This window comes from Protopterus annectens, chromosome 2.part2 (genome assembly GCF_019279795.1).
Source record: "Protopterus annectens isolate FY-2018-M chromosome 2.part2, PAN1.0, whole genome shotgun sequence".
NCBI lineage: Eukaryota > Metazoa > Chordata > Ceratodontiformes > Protopteridae > Protopterus > Protopterus annectens.
In genome coordinates this window covers 1,107,948,096-1,107,968,141 of record NC_056730.1, presented here as the reverse complement: position 1 = coordinate 1,107,968,141, position 20,046 = coordinate 1,107,948,096, and the positions used below count along the sequence as shown (strand labels likewise).

At 39.1% G+C, this 20,046-nt stretch overlaps 1 protein-coding gene across 1 annotated transcript in view; it reads left to right on the top strand.

Moving 5' to 3' along the window:
- The window catches only part of DOCK8 (dedicator of cytokinesis 8), a 1,731,107-nt gene that overhangs the window by 651,186 nt on the left and 1,059,875 nt on the right, over positions 1–20,046 (top strand). Inside the window, exon 11 of the mRNA XM_044064485.1 lies at positions 11,461–11,617. Coding sequence (XP_043920420.1) covers positions 11,461–11,617 — 157 coding nt within the window. The remainder of the gene's footprint in view (positions 1–11,460; positions 11,618–20,046) is intronic.

Here is a 20,046-nt window from a genome sequence, read left to right as displayed (position 1 = left end):
GAAAGCAGTATATATTAAGCATGTAAATGAGTCTGCACAGGGACATTTTCCATAAAACTCTAGTCCACTAGTATGGAAGTACTTTAATTACAACAGCAAATGTACAAAGCTGAATGTTGACTAGACATTCAGTTCTACATCACACACACACACACACACACACACACACACACACACACACACACTTACCCTCTTTCACAACCAAATGGCCACACACACACACACACACACACACACACACACACACACACACACACACACACTTACCTTTTATCTTGATGGAACCGCTAGTTTAAATTCCACGTGTGCCCATGTGGAATACATTTACATCCACGTTGGCATGCATGCATGAGGCGATCGCAAGGTCCTCCTTAAAGGACAAGACACTTGGATCGCAGAGTGAAGAAGTTTTTTTGTTTTTTTTTTGTAATTGTCAACCTGCAGCTGAAAAGTGTGAAGGTGCTCACTTGCTCTATGGTTCCAGCGCCTATGTATCTAAAGTAATATGGGGGACATTTTATGAGCTCCCGGCAGAAGTAGCAGTGTGTACAGTATGGTAAGGAAAGTAAAAGGTATATGGTCAAGGACACCACATACACAAATGCTGTGGACATAGCAAACCTCCTTGAAGACAGATTCAGTGAAAACTTCACCCCTCTGCCCCCCCCCCCCTCAGTAAAACAGGACATCCCCAGTACATGCCGCCCTCCCATTATCTCTAGGAAGCAAGTTATCACTGCCCACTCAAAGGCAGAAAATATAGCCTCCATGGGACCTGATAACATCCCAGGCTGCATCCTACATGAACTCAAGGAGGAACTTGCAGCACCATTAGGCACCCTATTCAACTAAAGCTTGAATACCGGCTTCATCCCAGCCAAGTGGAGGACAGCCACTGTCATCCCTTTGCACAAAGGTGAAGCTTCCACAGATCCAGGAATTATAGACCCATCAGCCTAACTAGCCTGATCTGCAAGGCCATGGAGCGGATTATCATGGTCCTCATTAACAGGGACATTGGCAACCTCCAAACACTCGATCCTACACAGTTTGGTTTTGTCAAGGATAGGTCATGCCTGTTAAATTTAGTTGACTTCTTTGAGACAGTTGCCAAAGCCATGGATGAGGAAAGATGGTGCACACCGCCTACCTTGACCTGGCCAAAGCCTTTGATACTATTCCCCACTCAGGTATAATAGATAAAGTCTCTCAAATAGGCATCAATCCATATGTTACCAGATGGGTAGCAAACTGGCTGACTGATAGAACCCACCTTATCAAAACAGGGGAGGCTACCTCAAGCAGTAGATGTGTAACAAGTGGTGCACCCCAGGGATCATTCTTTGGGCCTCTGCTGTTTGGGATATACTTTTCTGAGGTGCAGGCCAAAACCAGTGGGATAGGACTGACCAAGTTTGCAGAAGACTGCAAGCTGGGTGCCATCATCAATTCCCCTAGGGATGTTGACATCCTCCAAGAGGGTCTCCCCCAAACAAATGACTGGTGCCAGAAACATGATCTCAAACTGAATGCCAAAAAATGCATCATCATCCCCTCTGGGGAGAGTGATGTCTCACAAATTATCACATTGATAATATGGTCCTAAGCACCCAATCAGTCATGAGGGACTTGAGCAGCCAGGTTGATAGCAAACTGACTTATGATCACCATATTGCCTCCGTTGTACAGAAAGTTTTCTACATGGCCCACCTCATTAGTAAGGGTATCTTATCCAAGGACAAGGTGTTCATAACATCCCTGTATTCTTCCCTTATAAGACCCATTATTGAGTACAATGCCCCTTTTGGCATGTACCTCACAAAGCATATGCAGCAACTGGAGAGACCACAGAGGTTCCTTACCAGGAGAATTCAGGGCCTCAAACATCTACCCTAAACAGATAGGCTAAAGGCCCTGTACATCTACAGACTCCTACAGACTCCTCAGAGGTGACCTCTGTCTGGCATATAAAGCAATCTCAGACCCTGCCCTGATGGGACTGCTGCATATCCGCAAGTCAATATCCACTCGTGTAACCTGCACGAGCGACCTCAACCTGGTCTGTGACATCAATATGACTTGGTGTCGGGACAGATTTGTGTACCAGAGACTCTCCCTTTTGTGGAATAGACCCCTCTCTATGTCAAGCAGAGTGTCTCATTAACCCTTTATAAGCACAACCTGGATAACTGGATGGGGAACAGAAAATACACCCCTGGGATTCCACCTGTATCCCTGCTGAACAGTGGCATAGGGTGATGACATGTTGAAACATGGGCTAAATTATTGGCCAGGCTTGTAAGGGCCTCTGAGCCAATAGCCTAGTAACTTCCTATGATCCAGTGATCCTATGCTCTTTTCACCACTGCAGTATGATCCTGGAGTTAGTTTATATAGTTGGGGGGAGCATAGCCCCCCCCCCACCTAGTTTAGTTTTATATTGTCTGGTTTCTGTTAAGGGATAAGTAAGTAGATTTTAAGTTTTGGAAAGAGTTAGTCGTTGGTGTTTTAAGTGTGCATGTCTATGGCTTAAAATTCAGTATTTTGAAATTCAGCATTGTAAGCTTTCAGTATAATGGGAGTCATTTGAATGAGTTTTCAGTATTTTGAAAATTAGGTATTGTGGTCTCAGTCAAATGAAATTCAGTATTTTGAGTTTTCAGTCATGTGAAGTAGATCCATATATATATATATATATATATATATATATATATATATATATATATGTGTGTATATATATATATATATATATATATATATATATATATATATATATATATATATATATATATATATAAAATATGTATACATATAATTTTATGTTCACATGGTTGTCATGCTAGGTAGCTGTTATTTCATAAGAGTAAATTACTGAAGACATTACATCAGTACATTTAAAATTCTGCTAAGTACTGACGCAGGCAATAATACCTGACAGTGTGTGTGTTAATGTGTAATTAACGCCTGCCCATCGGCATCGTGCCTCTACACCCCTGTGAAGGCGTTAATTGCAAATTAACACACACATACCCTGGAGGGCATTATTGTGCTTTAATGAATGGGCTCTCTGTAAAATTGTTGTGTTTTACTTAATTTTTTTTAAAATACTTTTATTTTTGTATATATTTTTAATGTAAAATAGTTCCTCTACCTCATGTTTCAAATTTGCTGTAGTATATGTTAATGGTGTTGGAGGAAGCATTTTACATCCAAAGTATAACACTTTATAAAAAGTCCAGGTATTTTCTTTCTTTTTTTTTTTTTGGTTCCTTTCTCCTGAAATGTTTGTTTTGTTGCCATTTACTAGAGATTGATGTCTAAATGATAACATAGTTTTGAGTTTTGGACTTTCATTTTATTTAGAAAATTCATTCTAACATAAAGCCTGTTATTTAAGTAACTTCTATAATAACAGTAATTAAAATCTATTCCTATATTTGAACCTTTGTTCTCTCTTTATTTTATTTATTTACATTTCTTTAGCTGAAAGGTTGAGAGGTATGTAGACCGGTTTACTACTATTGCCAGTGGTCAATCACTCATACGGAGGCACACATAAATACACCTCTGCTTCAGAAAATGCAAGCTGACACAAATCCTAATGTTAAAGTAATGTTAACACAAAATAGTAGCATGTCAGGATCCAACTACGAATGGCACAAAACAAGTATAGCCAAACACGCTGATCTTGAACACTAGGACTCCGAAATGAAGTTAGCCAAATCGATCCAGTACAAATAGTATTTTATTATAAAATCACAGATTTAGCGCTTTCATTAACTCGGAATGTTGACTTCATCAGAATACTTAAAACCTTCTAATAATCCTTTTTATACTGTTAAATTTTGGCGCCAACAAGTCTGAACCAATCACCATTCAGTAACACATTTAAAGACATAGCTTATGCTAATATTATTAAAATTCATATTCAATGCTTAAATAATTCAGTCTACATCATTTTAAAATAATAAATGAATATAATAATTAAATGTACTTTGCAATATCAACAATCCAATAATGCAAGAGAAGTAATATATATAGAAAATATATAAGAAAATTCTGTAGTATCTAATATGCACATATTCATAATTTAGCAAGTAATATAGGTTTAATGGGTATACTATCATTCAAGTTAGGGAAGTTAGTGGCATCTAGGAGTAACTGCCACTTCACTTCTTTTTCTCCTAGTAATGCTTTTATGTTACCTCCCCTAGGATTAATATAAACCTGTTCCAAAATAGCAAACTTAAAATTGTGACTTTCTCCTTTATTAGCTATATGCCTAAACAGAGCATTGTTGAAATCCTTTCTTTTTATACAATATAAATGATCGTATATTCTGTTCTTAAGCAACCTTTTGGTTTGGACATATCATACATTTCTCTAGATAAATAATATATTTAGTGTTGCAGTTACCCTGTTTGAAATTGATAGTAGTTCTATTCACATTCTCTAAAATCATACTTTGAATTTCTAAAATGTAACTACAGTAACAGCAACTCCCACACTTATGTGTGTGTCCTACCGTATTCAATTTTTTCATACTATCATAATTCATCTCCAAGTTACTTTTGATATTCCTGTCCATTTTGTATACATATACATAAAAGCATTACTAGGAGAAAAAGAAGTGAAGTGGCACTTACTCCTAGATGCCACTAACTTCCCTGGCTTGAATGATAGTATACCCATTAAACCTATATTACTTGCTAAATTATGAATATGTGCATATTAGATACCACATAATTTTCTTATATATACTCTTTGCATTATAGGTTTTGTTGATTGTGCAAAGTACATTATTATTTTATTAATTATTTATTTTAATTGATGCAAGATTTAATTATTTAAGCGTGAATATGGATTTTAGTAAATTTAGCAATAAGCTATGTCTTTAAAATGTGTTACTGAATGGTGATTGGTTCAGACTTGCTGGCGTCAAAAATTTAACATAATAAAAAGTTGTTAGAAGGTTTTAAGTTTTCACAGTGAAGTGGACATTCAGGAGGTTGATGAAAGTGCTAAATCTGTGATTTTAAAATAAAATACTATTTATACTGGATCAATTTGGCTAACTTCATTGCGGAGTCCTAGTGTTCAACATCAGCGTGTTCGGATATACTTGTTTCGTGCCGTTAAAGTAATGTTGTAATTTTATAGCAGGATCATATAAAATATAGTATTATTTTGAGCCTTTGTCCCCCTTTATTTTATACTTATCCAAATATGTTGAAGTAAGAAGTCGAGAGATATGCAAACCTCTTAACTGCTGCTTCTGCCAGGGAACGCTCTCACTCTTCAGTCTCTCTCACACCCACACAGTCTCTTCTGCTTTCATACACGCATACACCATCACTCACAGACATACACTTTTTTATTTTATGTTTCTTTTTTTACTTTACACTCACTAAACAACAAAAGCATTGCTTAGTAAGGGTAAAATAATGTCTCAATCAATCTCACTGTTCACTATGTCTCTCTCTCTCTCTCTCTCTCTCTCATACATGCATGCAGTCTCTTCTGCTTTCAAACACACATACAAATAGACAGTCTTTTCTGCTTTCATGCATGCATTCACTCACACACACAGAAACATAATACATATACTATATATACTTTTTTCTGCTTATTTTTTTATACTTGCTAAACAGCAAAAGCAATGCTTAGCAAGTGTAAAATAATGGCTTGATCAATCACGCTTTCATTCACATGCATGCATACACGTACCCACAAACAGACATAAACACACACACACACATGCACACACACACACACACACACGCACACACACACACACACACACACACACACACACACACACACACACACACACACACACACACACACACACACACACACACACACACACACACACACACACACACACTTTTTCTTTTAATTTTCTTCTTTTTTTTCTTACATTTTATACTCACTAAACAGCAGAAGTGCTGCCTTCGCGGGCATGAAATAATGGCAGCTGTTATGACCTTTTCTGTGCAAGCTCCATGGCGGCTTGATTTGCTGGAGTGAAACATCAGACTCACTTTTCAGTGGACTTTACTTGTATATTAATACCTTGCTGGAGAACGTTCATTCTCCAGTCAGGATGCAATCTACAGATTGCCCATTCTCTAATAAATAATAAAACAGTTAGTGTATCATTGATGTAGTGATGAAATAAGCTCTTACAAAAAGGAATAAAAACCGTAACATAACTGGGTTGTGTATGTAGGAAACCAGTGAGCACTTTGCAAAGTTAGGGAATAAGGCTGCCAGCAATCAGTTTAACCCCCCCCCCTTCATCCCTGTGTGAATTTAAAATACTTTTAATTCCTTTGAAACCTCTATAATCTACTCTGTCATCTGGGGTTGTTCTCTAGTCTGCCATAAGAGCTATATTTTTGAGACAATGAAACATGGTAACCATATCAAAACTAATTCAGTAGCCCTTGTACAGAAAACGTCTTCAAAGTTCTTTATTTTTCATCAGCCTTTTGTGCGGAAGCATTCCAAAGTATTTAAGCTAGTACTTTTATAAATTAAAAAGCAGTTGCATAAAACTTTATGTTAAAACAGCCCTGAAATGACATCCTCTACCTGTTCTTAGCTAAACCTTTTTAATCCTTAGCCTTTCGAGTAACTGGATTGTGTGTTTCTCATGCAGGTCAAGTTTACTTATATTATTTCTATGAGTAGTCCAATGTTTTTTTTTTCCCTCAGATTTCTGAAGTACAAAAGTGAATATTATGTAGAAAGTAACACGTATAACTATTTCAAGTGCTGATAGTAAGACATCTGCATTGACTGTTATGGTATAAAGAGAAGTAATAGTTCTAACTACAGCATTCCCTACGCACCTCAGGCTGACACAGTGGTCAAGGTGACTATTTATCCTGTGGATCATCTCACGTAGTTGTTTTACCATACCATACCCCTCACACAGACTTACCAGGATCAGTGTGGGCCTTGATCACCACCCACCTTGACTATTGCATCGCTGTATATACTTTAGGTCTTCATATACTTTAGGTCTTCAAGAGGAAACACCCACAGCCTACAGTCAGTAAAATCTCTGCCGCATATCTGAACTGGAATTTTTAGAGCAAACATGTAGAATTTGTGCTCTCGATTTTCTGATGGATGACTTTGAACTGGTACACCATGTATGTAGTGACCTATAAAGCCCAGCATTGAAAGGCTCCAATTAACCTGAAAAGTCAGTTGATTCTTTACAGCCCACATTTCACTTTGCCAGGGGAAATTCCCAATGCTACATGGAAAATAAGTTGGTTGTGAGATCTTTATCTGCATGACAGTCCTCTGAAATTCATTACTTTATTGTGTCTGAGAATGAAACATGGTAACCATATTGAAACAACCCCAAATGTGCTCCTATTTGAATGTGCTTTTGAGATACAGTACTGAACAGTAGGTCGCATACTTTTTTACGTACATATTTTTTATATCCACTGAAAATATTTGTGGATTATTTAAATGAGTTTTCAAACCTTAAGTGCAATATTTCTAAATGCATATTAGAGGCATAACAATAGCATGCTTTTCATAATTTTTGATCCATTCATATCCATTTATTAATTTCCAGAAACCAGTGAGCATATTAAACAAACATGTTTCAAAGTGATTAGACAAGGTTGAGTCAGAGGTCAGCATTATGGAAAGCAAAAAACATGAACATAACGTTTGTAGTATTCACCCCACCTGCATACAAACCGGAGTGTTAATGTCTGAAGAGCTTTGTGATGATAAGAATGAGAATAATATTGTAGAGAAAATGTATTGATTTACATAGAAAAACTCCCTCCCCCCCATTTTTATGATATAGTAAAATGAACTAAAAAAATCAGATTTTAATGGATTCAGCTTTCTGCAAGGAGATGCTTGTTTAATGTTATGAAAAATATTGGCTGGTTCAAAATTTATGCCTATTTAACTGTCCAAAACAGTTAATTAATTTCATGCTGAGAAACATACTTATCATAAAAAGAATAGTCAGAAGTCCAATTATGTGTCCAATCTTTAGATAGTGCATGAATTTGCTAAATTCTACCCTTATGACCCTTTTTTAGTTAAACATATCCATGACCAGTTGCGTAACCTAGTATTACCCAGAGAGCCAGTTATTTTATATGCAATACAGTTTTAATTACCTCTGAATGGATATAAGTGAAAGGGGTCATACTTAGGTTCATGAATTCAGTACATCGATTGGAATATGTTTGTTTGAAGACTTACCACCTTCTATTACATGAATTAGGAAGGTACAAAAATTGCAACAGTTTTTTATGAAGACTGGACATTTAAGTTCATATTTTACAGAATGTTTTTGCTTTCAGCAGTTTGGATTCTGCACAGCAGTGCATAACACAATGGATCAGAGGCAAATGGTCCCAGTTTCCTACTGATGTCCATTGTAAAGTATTTAATTTTTCCCCTTGAGCTACTGCTGCATCATGGGAAACTGGGTCACAAAACTCAGTAGAACTGTACATGGGGACAATGTAGCATGGCTTTTGTTGCTGTACAAGTGCTATACATTTATAAACATTGTGAGACAAGCATAATCGTGAGACTAAAGTAAAAAAAAAAATCTGATGTAAATATCCTAAAATAAATGCAATAGCACTCCATTGTTGCAGCACTTATAAAAGCTGGTAAGTATGTGTGATGTTGGAAAGTAAGAGGAAAAAATGGGAGCCAGTCCTGATAGTCTCTATTCAGAGCTAAGAAACTACATGAACCTTGTGCTGATAACAGTGATGCAGGGGATGGTATACATAGCTGAAAAACTGAAAATCTGGGTCATTCATTACATATTGTGAGGGGGGGATATAGAGATCCCAAAATGCAAAGGTTTCAGGAGGAACCTGAAGGGAATTGTGTATGCAATGGATGTTGGTTATTGTCTGGTGCAGGAAAGGACTGTAGAAGATGGGTGGAACAAAGCAGATGTTCTATCAGTAAGCACAGAAGAAGGCATTGAGAGCATTCTGAGGTTGTAGTGGTGCATTGACCTATGTGAGCAGGCATAAAGACCATGCCAGATGGACTCCTAATGGAGAAGCTGAGTGAGCAAGTCAGCAAGATGGGTACAAGACAGTAGTAGTCAAAGAATACATTGACATTTTCTCAGTTGACTGGATGATTCCTTGGTCCATTTTAGAAAGGGACTGGGATAGGAATTAGAAACAGAAGATTGGGGTCCATATCAGTTTAAAAATCTCCTGGGCTTGTTGTTTAACTGCTTGTTGGGCATTCTTCATTATATGCTAAGAACTAGAATAAGTGTGTAGAACTTAAGAAATCAAATACTGATAGCTGTATATACAAGATGGACTTTGATAAACTAAGGGCTATAAACAAAATTAGTTATATGGATAAGAGGAAAAATATGCTAGCATATCTGTGGAGTAGTTCACCCACTTGGGTAAGATCATGCATTGTAAAAAGGCAGGTTGGAATGTACTAACATAATGCAATGTCAGAGGGAATAAGAGGAGAAAATGGAGAATGCCAGCTTTCAATAACAGTGGTGGTAGAGACAGTGAAATACCTACACTGCAATAAGGAAAGGTGGGAATAATCTGTAGCAGGTTGGTTTGGGCGGTAACACGGACTTTAACAGACTGGAAAAGAAAGTAGTAGCTAGGGCCATGTTGGATGACAAAATGCTCTACACATATGCCAGCAAGGGGAGGAAGATGAGGCTTTACATTGCTTGTTGAAAATAGGTAGGAGGAGTGGGCAACCCTGGACTAGACCAAGATTATCAAAAAACACTTTTCCCAGTCTTCACTGATGAGGAAGTGACGTCTATGCCTCTCTGTTCAGTTAAAGGATTAGGTCAGAATATGATGGATGGCTTACTAAAAAACTGCAGAATGAATCAGTCAATATTTTAATAAAGGGCAATTCCTAGAGACCTTATAAATAGTTACCCATGAATCAAGATGAGATGAAGGAGATTGGTGCAGCTGATAAGAGTGATGCTGGGTGACTAGTAAGAGAGATCTTGCTCACTTATGTAAGGGGGCGCACAAAGGAATACAAAGAGCTTGATGCTACAAGATTCCAGAATGCAGATTATCTGTGAGGCCAAAACATGTATAGCTTCAGAGGTCTTAATCTGCCAGGCCAGCCTGATACAACAATATGACATGGTCATAACAATGGTGCAAATATAGCAAGTGGTTTGTTATGATGTAAGGAAAGAGAAGAGCTTATTTCTTTATTTTGTTTTTAACTGAGAAAGGAGGGGCATGGGTGGTATGCAGAAACAGGACCCAAATAGCTTTTGCATTTCAGGAGTACCGGGTAACAGATCTCTGACCTTTTTTTCTCTCCTAAGGAGGAGTGGGTGTGGGTTGCAGAATGGGTAACACTAAAGAAGAAACTGCTAAGGTAGCAGCTTTAGCTGACAAGATATAGTGCTTCATGAGGATATGGGCCTGATTTTAGCCTGGCCATATTGATGTGAAGTTGCAACAAAAGGTATAAGATTGCAGAATTTGAGGTAGATAATCCTGAGGACCTGCTCTGGAAGGATGAGGTTGAGGTACTGAGCAGAGATGAAGCACCTAAAGTATTTACAATTCTGATAAGGCACTGTAGGTAGTAAGGAAAAGCAGTGCCTAGACAAACCAGGTACAATAACTTCAGGAATCCATAAGCTATTGTTCCACTGCATAGAGCACTGGTAAGGCCACTTCTGGAATACAGCAGGAAGTTTTGGAGGTTAAATATCAAGAAAGGAAAGTAGGTTTATGGGAAAAAAATCCAAAAGAAAGAGGCAGAAATTGTCAGTGGTTATGTGAGTAAGAATAAGTAGAACAATGGTAGTTTGGGTATGTTCAGCCTGTGGGGAATTCCATTCTGGGGCATAATATGAAACCAGGTGAACCTGTGGGACAGATTACCAACACCAGTAGAAAGGACAGGAATAGGAGGAGGATTATATCCAGCAGAGGGGAAGTAGGTTTACAGTGAAGATGAGAAATAAATTCAGTGAAGACCTGGAACTAACTGCTAGACTATATCATAGAAAATGAAACAGCAGAGAGTTAAAAGAGCACAGATCAGGTAGAAGGGGAAGAGAAACTGTAAAGGACTTAGTTGCATTACTGGCCAGATGAAACAGGCCATGCATCATTCTTATTTTTTCTTACTTGTATGTGTGCTTGTAACTGCTATAAATTTCAAGTGCCATTCCGCACTGCAGAGTAGGCCGTATAACGTTTCATGGATACGGAAAAATGTATGTTTTCTTCCACTCATGAATTTTGGTACATACATTATCCTAGTTTTGTGGCTCTGTTTAAGTAGATTAGTTATGCCTCTGCAAACAAAAATTCTCTCAGCCATTTTGTGGTTCTGTTTACCTCTCTGAAACCTGTTTTTGTCATGTCAGAACTGGAACTGATTTTGTGCTTTTTCCTTTGCTAGAATAAAGAAAAAATTGATAAACTTCGGAGTCAAGCTGAGTACTTTTGCCAGCGACTAGGAAAATATAGAATGCCGTTTGCCTGGGGTTGTACAAACATAAGCTCTGTCACTGCATCAACACTCGAGAGAGAAGCATATGATATAGACAACTTCAATGGTAAGGTATCTACTAATATTGGATGCACAAAAAATCTACTGCTCTGCACAGTTGGATTTATGTAAACTAAAATGTGTTTATAGTTTTACTGAATGGTGATCTTAAATTGGTACAGCCCGAATAAAATAGCTGAAAATTTAAATGTATTTATTTTTTATTTTACACTTGTTGACCGGGTTTGTCTGACTGGGCTGAAATAGCCCTTTTACAGCTGAGGCCCGGGGAGAAAAGCTTCACAACTGACAATTAAATTCAACTTACAAGGAAAAGTTAGTTTACAAAAAATCATTAACAGTTTCAAGTTGGAAAATACAAGTTAAATAACATTAATAATGTCTAAGCTTACATTTAACTAAGACATGTACAGAAAACAGTATATAGTAGTTCAGTATGTACAGGCTAGGTAGTTGCAGTTGGTAAAACATCATACAGGTAGTATATAAGTTCAGAAATTTTTTAAGATAGGGGATAGGTAATTACCTATTTTGACTGACTAAGAGAGTTATAAAGGATCATATTGATAGTATATAAGATCTGAAAAATTATTTGGAATGGAACAGATAATTCTCAGTGTTAGATTTGTAGATTTAGATACAGGTGCCAGATTTAAGTCTCCTTTCAGTGCATTCATGATTACACATGGAACGATGTTTGTCTCAGGGGCAATAGATAATAGATCAAAGATAAAGGTAAACTGTTTTACAAAGGGGGTAATCCCCACTGTACACCCACGTGGGGGTAGACTCCCCTAACTTCTGTATACCAGCTTCATAGTCACACAACAGGGGAGAAAGGACAAAAGAACAGAATTAACTCCAAAAACAAGCCACCCTGGTGGAATCACAACATCAATAGGCTGTATAACAGAAGGAAGAAAATCATGGCAAAAATTAGGAGGTGCAGCACCCAGCAGGATAAAAGGACTCTCATCAAACTAAACAAACAACTCAGAGGACAAATAACGTCTACCAAAGCCAAATTTGAGGTAAATTTGGCCTCCCAGACCAAGGACAACCACTAGACATTCTTTAGCTCTGTCCGCAACCTCAAAGGCAATGCACAATTGTGTACAGAGCTCATTGTAAATGGAACCGCCTGTACTGAGCCAGAAGATACAACAAACCTACTGGCTGACAAATTCAACTCCAACTTTACCCCTCTCTCCCCTTGAACTTTCCCTCAGGAAATACCATCAAATATAACTCTCCCTGCTATCACAAGGGAGCAGATCCTTAATGCTCTTTCTAAGGCAAAGAACACCGCATCAATGGGCCCAGACAATATCCTAGGATGCCTTCTAAATTGCATGCAACATGACCTATCAGGACCTCTGGAATTGCTATTTAACTGTAGCCTCCAAACAGGCTTCATGCCTCATGAATGGAGAACATCAACAATCATCCCTCTACACAAAGGTGGGCCATCTATAGACCATGGAAACTAGAGAACCATAAATCTCACTAGTCTCATATGCAAAGCCATGGAAAAAAATTATCTTGAAAATGATCAATAATGACATAGGAAATCTCCAAACACTGGACACAACCCAGTTTGCTTTCATCAAGGGCAGGTCATGCCTTCTCAGCCTGGTAGACTTCTTTGAGAAGATACCAAAGCAATAGACGAAGGCAAAATGGTTCACACTGCCTGTCTTGACTTGGCCAAGGCATTTGACACAATACTCCACTCAGGCATTGTTGACAATGGCAGCCCCCCAAACATCTCCAGCGCCCAAGTGAGAACTGCTCTCTCCAAAGCAAAAAACACAGCATCCATGGGACCTGATGGTGTCCCCGGCTGTGTGCTCCACGAACTCAATGAGGAATTAAACCCACAGCTAGGACAGCTGTTTAATCAAAGTCTTACCTCTGGATACGCATCCAGGAGTGGCGCACTGCAACTGTGGTCCCACTTCACAAAGGCGGTGCCTCCACCGATCCTGGAAATTACCGGCCCATTAGCTTGACAAGCCTTATCTGCAAAGCCATGGAGAGGATCATAATGGACCTCATAAATAAAGACATAGGAATTTGCAGACTTTGGATCCAACCCAGTTTGGCTTTGTCAAAGGCAGATCATGCCTTTTAAACTTGGTTGACTTTTTCAAACAGTCACCAAAGCCATTGATGAGGGAAAGGCAGTCCATACAGCCTACCTCGATCTGGCTAAGGCCTTCGATACAATACCCCACTCGGGTATCATTGAAAAACTCATCAGCTTAAATGTTAACCCATACATCACAAGATGGGTTGCAAACTGGCTGAGTGACAGAACCCACAGGGTCAGAGTTGCTGGCGCCATGTCAGACTCAAGCCTGTCACAAGTGGTGTCCCACAGGGCTCAGTCCTGGGCCCACTCTTGTTTGGCATCTACTTTTCCGAAGTACAAGCAAACACAGGAGGGTTATGGCTGACAAAGTTTGCAGATGACTGCAAACTGGGCCATAGTAGAAAACACATCTGACACAGATATCCTTCAGAAGGGTCTCACAGAAACGGATAACTGGTGCCAGAGCCACGGCCTAAAGTTAAATGCCAAAATGCATAGTCATACCCTTCGGGAAAAACAAGGTTACCCCTAGCTACCAAATAGGTGGCAATCCACTGAGCACAGAAGAAGTTATCAGGGACCTGGGGACCCAGGTTGATAGTAGTCTGTCATTCGACACCCATGTAGCTAAAGTAGTCAGGAAGACCTTCTACATTGCCCACCTTATCATGAAGGGATTCTCATCTAGATCAAGGAGGTCATAGTCTCCTTTACTCATCACTCATCAGACCAATGATTGAGTACAATGCCCCATTCGGAATGTATCTGACCCGACACTTGCAGCAGCTGGAGAGGCCACAAAAGTTCCTCACCAAAAGGATAAAGGGTCTCAAAAATCTGTCCTATGCTGCCCGACTGAAAGAACTCCAGCTCTATTCAGTCGCCACTTGCTCAGAGGTGACCATTGCCTAACATACAAGGCCATGACAAACCCAGATTTGATGAATATGCTTCACCTCAAAAATCTAGATCCATCAGAGCCACAAGGGCGGGAGACTTAAACCTCGACACGGCTATTAATAGAACGTGCTGGAGGATAGATTCATCACCCAAAGACTCCCTATGCTGTGGAACAAAATCCCGGTACATGTGAGGCAGAGCACCTCGCTGGCCTTGTTCAAGAGAAATCTTGACCAATGGATGGGAGATCGAAGATATACCCCAGGGATTACCTCAGTGTCACTGCTCGACAGAGGCACAGCAAAATAATGGGTATAGTTCCCCACACTAAAGGGGTGGCGTAAGCCACAAAACGATGGGCTAGGCTTGTAAATGCCCTCGGGCAGATAGCCTAGTATGAACCTATGAACCTATGAACCTATGAAATGTCACCCAGTGGATAGCCAGCTGGTTCACAGACAGAACTCAGGAAGTTAGAATTGGGAAGTCCACCTCTACAAAGTGGCCAGTCACAAGTGGAGTCCCTCATGGATTAGTGTTGTGACTGTTTCATTTTGGAATTTACTTTTCTGAAGTCAAGGCCAATGTCAGTGGCCTGTGGCTGACTAAACTTGCAGATGATTGCAAATTAGGAGTGGTCATTGAATTGTCCACTGACACAAATGTTCTCTAAGAAGAGCTGACACAGGCAAACAACTAGTGTCAGAGCCATGGACTAAAAATAAATGCCAAGAAATCCATAATAGTATCCTTTGGGAAATCATCCACCCCTGGTAACTATCATATTGACAACACACCCCTAAGAGCTGATCGAGTAGTCAGGGAAATAGGGACACACACAGACAGTAATCTAGCCTTTGAACATCATGTGTCTACAGTAGTGAGGAAATAATTTTATGTTGTACAATTTATAAACAAAGGTATGTCATCTAGGTCCAAGTAAGTCATTGTTCTACTGTATTCGGCACTTATCTGACCTATCATTGAGTACAATGACCCTTTGGTATGTACCTGACCAGGCATATCCAACAACTGGAATGTCCAAAGAGGTTCCTCACTAAAAGAATACAGGGCATAAGTAGCATGTCATATGCAGACCACCTCAAGGCCCTATCCCTATATTCTGGCTCCTATGGCTGTTGAGGAGAGATGTATACCTGATATACAAGGCATTGTCAGACACCACTCTGCCGGATGTCTTGCATATCTGCAAATGAAACAGCACCAGTATTGTCCATTCTAAAGACTTAAACCTTGTCTGTGATATAAATAGGGCCTACTGGAGAGACAGGTGTGCATCCCAAAGACTACTCCATCTATGGAACAGGCTCCCCATCCATGAGAAGCAGAGTTCCTCCCTAACCCAATTCAAGTGTAACTTAGACAACTGGATGGGGAACAGGAAATGCATCCCTGGTTTTGCACCTGCGTCTCTAATGGGCACAAGCAACCTGTAAATGGTTCATCTCGCAGGCCCCTGCTTATAAATGTTTCATCTCCGAAGCCCCTGCTTACACTTATCAAGGGTATCAGAACTTGTCAGAGATTTGGGATGCATGGCTATGCTTAAAAAGGCCCTTGTGGTCGTTATCCTGGTAAACATCTGTGAATATATGAACCAAAAAGTTAATGCTCATTGAAAGTAGCTTTCAGAGCTGCCTCCTTAGTGGTGCTGCTCATTGAGCAACTTACCACTGAAAACATCTCATGTTCTCCTGTCAACAAGCTTCACATATAACCAAATTCACTAAGCAAATACAGTCCCCTCCCTACCGTGAATCCCAACCAGGTCATAAACTAGGGCCTTTTCAGCTGTATACACTACAGTCTTTTGCGAGCTCTGTACCAGAAGCTGAACTTCCCTACAAAAAAATCCTAAGCAGGCTGGAACCTGCATTAATTTTCCCTCACTTTAGATCAAATAAAAGCTCCCACATATCTGTAAAACTCCAAGTTATCAGTAAATAATCTTCTGCTATCATACCTGCTAATCTTTAGTATTGTCATCTTATTCATTTCCCTATGTTTAAAGTAAAACATAACTGGAAAATAACTTTCTTGGGTGGAGTAACCAGGGAACCTTGTTGGCTAGGCTTACATAGGCCCTTGGGTCGATAGCCTAGTACCTACCTATGAACCTATGAACCTATAAAATGTGTTTTTCGGAGGTTAATGCAGTAGTACAGTGTAGTTGCCATGCACTACTTCAAACTTTGCTTATCTCCTTGGCAGCTGAGAGTGATAAGTGTAGTGTGCCATGTGATAAGTGCAGTGCGCCATGTAATAACTGCAGTGTGCCATGTAGCCAACTGGGTGACAGTCTCTGCACTTTATACAAAACATGGTGTTTCATAAATTTTATTTTTAAAACTGCACTGGCCCCAAAAATCCATTTCTTACTTTTGTTTCCTAACAATACAGAACCCACATTTTGTGTCTTCAAAGTCATTCCACTAATCAAAATAAATTGCTGAGTTTGGGTATACAGCTGGATCATGCAATGTGGTAAAATTAGTATGAAATAAGCATTGAATAATGAGGACAATAAACCACAGGAGCTACATTTCATCACTCAGAGTATATGTAACAGTGTATAAGGGGTGCACACCAGATACTTTGCTGTAGCTAAGCAGCTGGGAAGGTTGCTGCATAATGTGTACCTGAAATCAGATGCAATGTGCAGGTGCATGCAAAGAATAAAAAAAAAAGATTTACAGGTGACTTCAGAAAGAAATGCAAGTACTATGTTTTCCTTGCAATTTTTTGATTCAACACTATTTAATGGGCATTTACTTAAATGATGTGTGACATGACCAGTTCAGTTTGAGTCTAGAATGGTAAATGTATTAGATATGAGACTCCACCATAGAAACTATTGTACTGACTAAAACGCGATTTTACAGTAGTTCTGATTATTATATTTTATTATTTTAGTCCATGAAATATGATCAGATAGGTAAGACAGGTATGATATGTATGTTGAAAATTTCGGACAACATTACAAAAATATTATTGTTACTAGCATGTATTACATTTGGCTGATGCAGGCCTGTTACTTCTTGAATTTTTGGTATATTGATTTGAAACTTATAATGCTGCCACTTTTTGGACCTCATTTATGAACAGAGAAGAATGAAAAATGGAACTGAGCTCAATTAAATGATCTTTGGGAGCCACTTGCCACAAAACAGGAGGATGGAGTACTGTCATATTTAAGAGAAAGGAGGATGAATCTGCAAATCTGGTTTGAAAAGTCTTGGATATCTTTATCAGTTTTGAGCAGAGGCATAGATGATGAAGGGAATGCTCTAGTCACATTTAATCTAGAGAATACTTTTCCTTTAAGGAATTGAGAAAGCTTGTAGCATCATGAGATGACATGATTTTTTCTTCACTGAGAGGGTAACATGGCTTGATATTGACAGTATTCCTCACACCAGGATGCATTAATAAAATCCAACATGCAAGTCAGGAAATCTTACTTCATTACCCCAGAGAAAATATCTAAAAAAAAAACAAAATAAAGAACCACACACTGTGATCTCATTCATCATCTTCTGTGCCTTTCTACCAGATTATCAAACAATGTGATTATGCTCACAGGTTTGTAATTACATTCCTCAAAATGGATGGGGAAAAAAATAATATATCAGTCAAATTTCCACTTCTCAAATTCAGTCTTTTCCAGCAATCTGCACTTTAATAAACACAGGTTACCCTTTGACAAATGATGAGAATTTTGAAATACCACTTTTCTGTCCACTTCACATTCCAGTTAGACATCCTGCCATGATTTATTTAATGCCTTAAACTTCCTAAACCTAAACACAACAATAGGAAATGTGTTTTCTTGTACTTCAAACTCTAGTAATCTTTCTGCTTAAAACTGAGCATTGTGCATCATTGTTTCATGCAGTTTAATAGGAAAAGCATTTCTCTAATGAACTTGACCAACAATATAAGCAGATACAAAATATGCAAATGTCTAGGAGGGAAATCACCTATAAATTTTAATTTGCTGTTCATATCTTCACAATAAAACATAACACAGCACCAACAGCTGAGATCTCAAGAAACACCTCTTCATCAGACCAGTACCGTGTAACAAATCAGCCACTAACAAGCTGCTCTTCATACCCCCGCCACCCAGTGCCCTGATACTACCTATAAATGCAGCTGATTAACATGCCACAGAAATCTCCAAAATAGACCAGTAACACAGATAAATGTAGTGTGGAACAGGCTATTTTGTCCAGGGACATCTTCAGATGGGGTTAGATAGAGTAGTTGGAAGCAAGAAGGATAAGGGGAGGATAGGGTTAAATAAGTAGGAGGGAGGTTTTGGAGGAAATGAGGTATGGTTAGGGAGGGACTTAAGGGGTTTTAGGCAAGGGTGTTTGGAGTAGGAGTCACATTTTGGCATGAACTTGCTAAGGCAAGCTTACGTCCAAGATGACCTGTAGGTATTTTGGAGAATAGGTAGATTCAGGTGAGATTGAGACATAGCGAGTGAATTAAGTTTTTTTTTTTTTTATTCTTGGGGGAGTACATTAGCTATGTGATTGATTGCTTGTATTGAGTAGAGTGCGTGTTGGTGGTACAGTTTTTGTTAGGTGTTCTATTGAGGGGTCTGTCAGGCGGTTGCGGCTTCTAGGAGGCGTTGTGCTGATAGTAGCCTCGGGCATTATTTTGGGTTGGTGTTCAGTGCTTTGTAGTTGGTCATGCGTTGCCTCTTCTTGTGGGTCTTGGTTTGGTTTCCACATGGCCGTTTTGGGTTGGGGTTACGGAAGGAAATCGCCAGTAACATGGTTGTCTGTGGACAGTTAAAGGTTCATTCGAGGTGGGGATGGGTTTTCCAGTCTGTAGATCCATGTTTGGGGTGGTAAATGCTTGCGGGTGTTGGGTGTAGCATGACTGCTCAATATAGTGGTGGGCTTTTGTCATCCAGATTTCTCAGAATGTCCTGATTTTGCCTTGTCGATTAAACACGAACTTGCAGTTTTTTGGCATCATAGGCATGCTCAGACGATAGAAATAGTTTCCTATGGCAATACATTCCAGTTTTACACCCAAGTCAAAAAAAAAAAGGTACATTAACACAACCTTGTTACGCTAGCAACTTTCTAAGTAGATCAGAGTGATATTTAAGATCTGTCCCTATTTTGTGCCTTTGTCTCCTCATTTAGTTAGACGCTTGTTTGTACTTTTCTGATTTTCTGCACGTCCTGTTGCTTGAGCGGGAATACAGCAAGGTTTAAGCAATACTCAGCTGTGTTTTTTTTTGGGGTGTCTTGTTTTGTGCTCATACAATTATGTACTTAAGCAAGTGTCTAGTGCTATCACCTCTGCAAAATCTGGGAATGGAATGGTTGGTCCATTGCATGTCTGGCGGTGATGGTCATGTTGGGCTGGTGAGGTGTGGTGGTTGTCTGGTATTGTTTGTTTAACTTGGAGATTGTGAGGGCTTTGTGGCCTTTTCA